The sequence below is a fragment of the Phyllobates terribilis genome, unplaced genomic scaffold, assembly GCF_046119375.1.
Source record: "Phyllobates terribilis strain yellow unplaced genomic scaffold, ASM4611937v1 Scaffold_4__5_contigs__length_816908805, whole genome shotgun sequence".
Lineage (NCBI taxonomy): Eukaryota > Metazoa > Chordata > Amphibia > Anura > Dendrobatidae > Phyllobates > Phyllobates terribilis.
The window spans coordinates 457,114,030-457,120,104 of NW_027362764.1; the positions used below are offsets into that span (position 1 = coordinate 457,114,030).

The 6,075-nt window shown below is 42.1% G+C and overlaps 1 protein-coding gene across 1 annotated transcript; it reads left to right on the forward strand.

Annotated features, from left to right (window-relative positions):
* Positions 1 to 1,371: 1,371 nt before the first annotated feature.
* MC4R (melanocortin 4 receptor) lies at positions 1,372 to 3,107 on the forward strand. The gene has a single exon (XM_073676646.1). The coding sequence runs from the start codon at positions 1,737 to 1,739 to the stop codon at positions 2,754 to 2,756; it is 1,020 nt and encodes a 339-aa protein (XP_073532747.1). The 5' UTR covers positions 1,372 to 1,736; the 3' UTR covers positions 2,757 to 3,107.
* Positions 3,108 to 6,075: the final 2,968 nt, after the last annotated feature.

A 6,075-nucleotide genomic window follows, 5' to 3' on the forward strand; every position in this document is an offset into this window, starting at 1 on the left:
CTGTCTCTACTTCTGGCATGGCCCAGGAGCTGGGCCCAGCCGGAGCCACAGCTCCCTGTCAGCCCTCCTAGCTGAACTCTCCCTCTGAACTCCCTAACCCTGCCTCAGCCCCAGGTTTATATAGGGGAAGTTCTTCCCCTCCCAGGACTGGGCAGGAGGTGTGGCATGCATAGGATTCCTGACCAAGAGACCTCCCACCTGCTCTCAGACATCACATTGCTGTTACTGTGGAAACCAGACCCCTGGGGTGCCACACTGCCACATCCAAAATAAACTTTTTTGGGCCTGTTAAAATCTATTTTTTATTGTACAATATTACTTCTCTTATCTGAGATTCATTTACGTGTGACCTAAAGCAGTAGGGATAGCATCTTACGGGCATCAAGTCAGGGATTATTGTATTATACTCCATGCTGAAAAAAAAATCTATTCCCTATTGATAACGCTGTTGGCTGTTTTTAAAATAGGTACAGGTGCTAGATTGTATTATGAGCTGGAACTGAGTGTTCATTCTGAATGTGTCTGATCATGACTCATACACCACATGACCAGATAAGGTAGTAAAATGTTAAAATTACTTTTACTGGTGAATGTATTTTTTTTACAGTTGAAAGACGTGCAAAAATGCATCAAAAACACTTCATAGCCCAAGGTATGGAGAAGCATTTTTGTTTTTGGTAATTTATTTTGCCTTATATATGTCATTACCCTGGAAAGAATGTTTCTTAACATTTTTCCCAGGAAAATACATTTTGGTTTTGTTTACATATGTTTTATTGTGAGTTCATAAAAGTGGCATAATATTCTGACAACATTGTTAACAGCAGTGACCTGGGAGTCAGAGATGCTTCCAGGGGTCTTCCCCATGCTGTTCCCATGTCATTTGAGCACTGTTTATATTGATTTCACCATTTTTTAGGCCCCCACCAGACCTTCGGGGAAGATGGGCCGCCGGAAAAATGCTAGATTTTCCCATTGACTTACATTGGGCTCGTTACTCTCGTCGAGCATCTGAGCATTACGATTTGTTTGACCCGAGCAATGAGCACCTGAGCATTTTAGTACTCGCTCATCACTATTAAGCATGTGTGTCTGCCAGTGCTGGACAATTTATGGGGGTCATTCTGAGTCAAAATCCAAAGTATTTAGCCATAAAATCAGTTTTTACATGATTCCATACCATGAATTATGTCCTCTGTAATCTAAAAGGGAAATATAATATGTAATTGTGAAACAACTCATTTAGGCATTATAGAAATTGTCTTCTGTTACCTTACTGTTTGGAGATGTGATGGACACTATGGGATGAGGCTGCAGGAGATTCTATCTGCTGCTGATGGATGTACACTTATCATTCTAATGTATTTCACTGTCAGGAATGGTCACAAGAGAAAGAGAGGGGGAAGCAAAACCTTTTCATTCTATCGTACCCAGCTGCTGTATACTTTATAAATGCTGCCTGCTTTTCATTTCAGGGATCCTTCAGGAAGCACACGCTTGTGTAAATCTCAGTACAGGATAATATCTCTGAAGCACTCAGGAGAAAAGGGAAAGTGGAGAGTTCAAGAGAAAGACATAAGGTGTTCGATTTGAAACAAGAAAATCAGTTTGGGCTTTAGATATTGGATTTTTCACTTATTTTTTTGAATGAAGAGTTTATCTATAATTGATTGGGTCCTAGAATGGTGATAAACATTTTATATTGTCCGTGTTAAACGCTTGAGTGAGCGGAGAAAATGAATTTAACACAGCTTCATCACCATCATCATCAGCCACACCACCACAGGCTGCATTTAATGCACTTTCGAAATTACAGTTATGGATTGCACATTGGACCCAATGAGAGCACTGAGAAGAGCCATCACCCTGAAGGATGCTACGAACAACTATTCGTCTTACCTGAAGTATTTGTGATCTTGGGCATTGTAAGCTTGTTAGAAAACATTTTGGTTGTATTTGCAATATCTCGAAACAAGAACCTCCATTCTCCAATGTACTTCTTCATCTGTAGCCTGGCACTGGCAGATATGCTTGTCAGTGTATCAAATGGCTTTGAAACTGTTGTGATCACTCTGTCAACTGATACAGATAGAAAAGCACAACGCTTTATTGAGAGCATTGACAACATCTTGGATTCTATCATTTGCAGCTCCCTTCTCGCCTCCATTTGCAGTCTGCTGTCTATTGCAGTGGATAGGTATTTCACTATATTTTATGCTCTTCAGTATCATAACATCATCACAGTAAAGAGAACAGTCTTGATTATAACTTGCATCTGGACATCATGTTCTATCTCAGGCATCTTATTTATTTTGTACTCTGACAATAATGCAGTCATTATTTGCCTGATTAGCATAATCTTCACTATGCTCGCTCTCATGGCCTCTCTCTATGTGCATATGTTCATGCTAGCCAGGCTGCATATGAAAAGAATTGCTGTTCTGCCAGGGACCCGCACAATAAGACAAGGAGCAAATATGAAAGGAGCCATTACACTGACTATATTATTGGGAGTTTTTGTCGTCTGCTGGGCTCCTTTCTTCATGCATCTTATGTTTTACATTTCTTGCCCCCAGAACCCATATTGTGTCTGCTTTATGTCACATTTTAACGTGTATCTTATTCTCATCATGTGCAATTCTATTATTGATCCACTTATTTATGCTCTGCGCAGCCAAGAGTTAAGAAAGACTTTGAAGGAAATGATGTGCTGCTGCGTGATGAGAAGAATGTGTGAACTTATTGGCCATTATTAAAGGTGAAATTGGAAATGAGATTTCATAGTGCTGCAGTTTATCAGTTGTTATGTACCATACTTTTATGTGTAACTGTAAAATTACTGCTCTTTTTTGTCATATTGCTTCTATAACTTTGATAATATATTCAACATAAAAGAGATTCTCAGGATTTAACCATTTTTGGCTATATATATTTCATGTATTCGTGTGGCGACATGCATTGTACTTGCACAATGGAAATGGGCCATCACTTCATGGATTTGCTGCAGCTCCTGCTGGTGTTGGCTGTATTATGCAGCTAACCCCTGAGAGTAACTCAATGATTGGAGCCAGCTACAATTTAACCTTGTAGATGTCGGTGTCAATTATGACAGTGGAATTTAAGGGGTTAGGAATGGGGGGTCAGTTGACATGATCTCAAATGTGTTAATAGGTTACCAGATAATTCCTGATAAAGGCCCCTGTTAGCACCATCTTGGTACCCCTATGACGTCCAGCCATAGTTTGCATAGCTTGTGATTTTCACTATATATTGTATATATATTGTAATTCTGTACTGCAGGCAATGAAGTTCCATATAAAGATGAGTACATTTATTTGAGTGCAATTGAATTCTTCTTGAATACACAAAAAAAATCAGCATCGTTGAGAATACAGATTTTTATAAATTTGTTTCGTACTGGCTGCCATATTGCTAAACCATAGACAGCTGGAAACGTTTTTAATAAATAAAGTTATATTTACCTCATAAACAGGTTGAAGGTGTGACAGCAGGGAAAAAAGAGGACTGGACATGGGCAGCTATGGCTTATACACTGTAGGTTGGGATTTTGGGCTGCGACCAGGCCTCAGAGGTCATTGTGCATTGTATGTCCAAAAACATGTAATGCTGAGCTGTTATTGTACCTGGAATGAAGACTGTAGGGGGTCTGGCTTCTGGATATTATGCTACCCCACACCACAATCCAGAGAGTAGGACTGGTGTGATATTCCCTTGTGAAGGCCTCATCATAGCCTTTCCCACATGGTCTCCACACCAATCTCTGGCTATCATAACATCCAAGACAAAAGTGTGACTCAACGCTGAAGAGAATGGACCTCCATTCCAGCATCCATTTCTGCTGAAGAAAACTTTACAAGACAAAAATGTCACATATGTCAAAATTCCAGGATTATGGTGTGGGATGGCATAATGTGTTGTAGGTAAATCCCCCTGCTCTCCATTCCAGGAACACTAATGCTCGACGTTTCTTTGATTTTTTTCCTGGAACCAGTAGTACATATATTTCTCCAAAGTGTAAGCAGCCTGCATGGCCTAAATGTGCTATCATGGCCTGTAGTGTCGCCAGACATGACTTCAGTCGAGCACATCAGGGATCAACAATTGCTAAGGAAACTTCCAACTATTAGAAACCTCACTGATAGTATGCCAAGGCATGTAATTGTACGTGTCTATGTGCATGGCGTCCAAACTATATACTGACTAAATCAAGATGTTTTAATATATTGCTGATTTTTTTCATGATTTGCATATCATTAATATGTCTATCTAACCTGTAGTTTTCATAATTCCACATTTTTTTTCTTCTTGCTTTTTCAATTTCAAAATTAAGGAGTGTACAAAATTATTTAACCCACAAATACAAACAAACACAAAAAGTACCATTTTCTGGTTACATAGTTACATAGTTTATAAGGCCGAAAAAAGACAAGCGTCCATCCAGTTCAGCCTATTTCTTGTGCACTGCAGCTATTCCGCAGCGTTGATCCAGGGGAAGGCAACAAAAAACCATGCGGTATAGGCCAATTTACATCAGTGAGGAAAAATTCACTTCCCGACACCAATCTGGCAGTCAGATTAAATCCCTGGATTAATTAACTAAGCATAAGATGTAATTTTATTGTTCTCAAGAAAGGCGTCCAGGCCTCTCTTGAACTCTTTAAGTGAGTTGGACATCACCACTTCCTCTCCCAGAGAGTTCCAGAGTCTCACGGCTCTGACCGTAAAGAATCCCCTTCTATGCTGGTGCAGGAACCTCCTTTCCTCCAGACGCATAGTGTGCCCCCTCGTCTTTGTCACCATCCTTGGTATTAACAGGTCATGGGAGAGATCTCTGTACTGCCCCCTGATGTATTTATACATGTTTATGAGGTCTCCCCTAAGCCTTCTCTTTTCCAATGTAAATAGGCCTAATTTTGACAACCTCTCTGGGTATTCTAGTCCCTCCATTCCCTTTATTACCTTAGTCGCCCTCCTTTGTACCCTCTCTAGCTCCAATATGTCTTTCCTGAGCACCGGAGCCCAGAACTTTGCACAATATTCTAAGTGCGGCCTTACCAGCGCTTTATACAGAGGAAGAACAATGTTCTCATCATATGCCCCTATTCCTCTTCTGATGCATGCCATGACTCTATTTGCCTTCGCAGCTGCTGCCTGACACTGGGCACTCCAATTTAATTTGCTATTAATCAAGACGCCCAGGTCCTTCTCCATGTCAAATTTCCCCAACGGTTTCCCATTTAATATGTATGGGTGACTGCTGTTTTTCTTTCCCATGTGCATGACCTTACATTTATCGGCATTGAACCCCATTTGCCATTTTTTAGCCCAACTCCCCAATTTATCTAAATCCTCCTGTAGCTGTGCCCTGTCCTCATCTGTATTAACTACTTTACAAAGTTAAGTATCATCTGCAAATATTGCTATTTTACTATGCAACCCTTCCACTAGATCATTAATAAATATATTAAATAATATAGGGCCCAAGACAGACCCTTGAGGCACCCCGCTAGTAACCCTGACACACCCTGAGCTTACTCCATTGATAACCACCCTGTAACAGGTCTGGGAGGCGGAACCTCTGAGCAACTTATACAAGGGGGCAGTCCTTGTAAGGAAGCGGGTGGCGACCAGGGAAGACAGGCAGGCAGTCACAGCAGGTGACCGGGACAGTCTCTGGGCAAACGGGCAGGAGGTCACGGCAAGTGACCGGGACAGTCTCTGGGTAAACGGGCAGGAGGTCACAGCAAGTGACCGGGACAGTCTCTGGGTAAACGGGCAGGAGGTCACGGCAAGTGACCGGGGCAGTCTCTGGGTAAACGGGCAGGATGTCACAGCAAGTGACCGGGACAGTCTCTGGGTAAATGGGCAGGAGGTCACGGCAAGTGACCGGGGCAGTCTCTGGGTAAACGGGCAGGTACGACCTTTGACGGCTGAGCCTCCAGGTAGGCTAGCAGGCAGATGGCAGATGAGTGCTCCCAGGTGAGCAGGCGAGAGTCTCAGGATAAGCAGGTGGTCACAGCATGTGACGGCGGAGCCTCCAGGTAGGCTAACAGG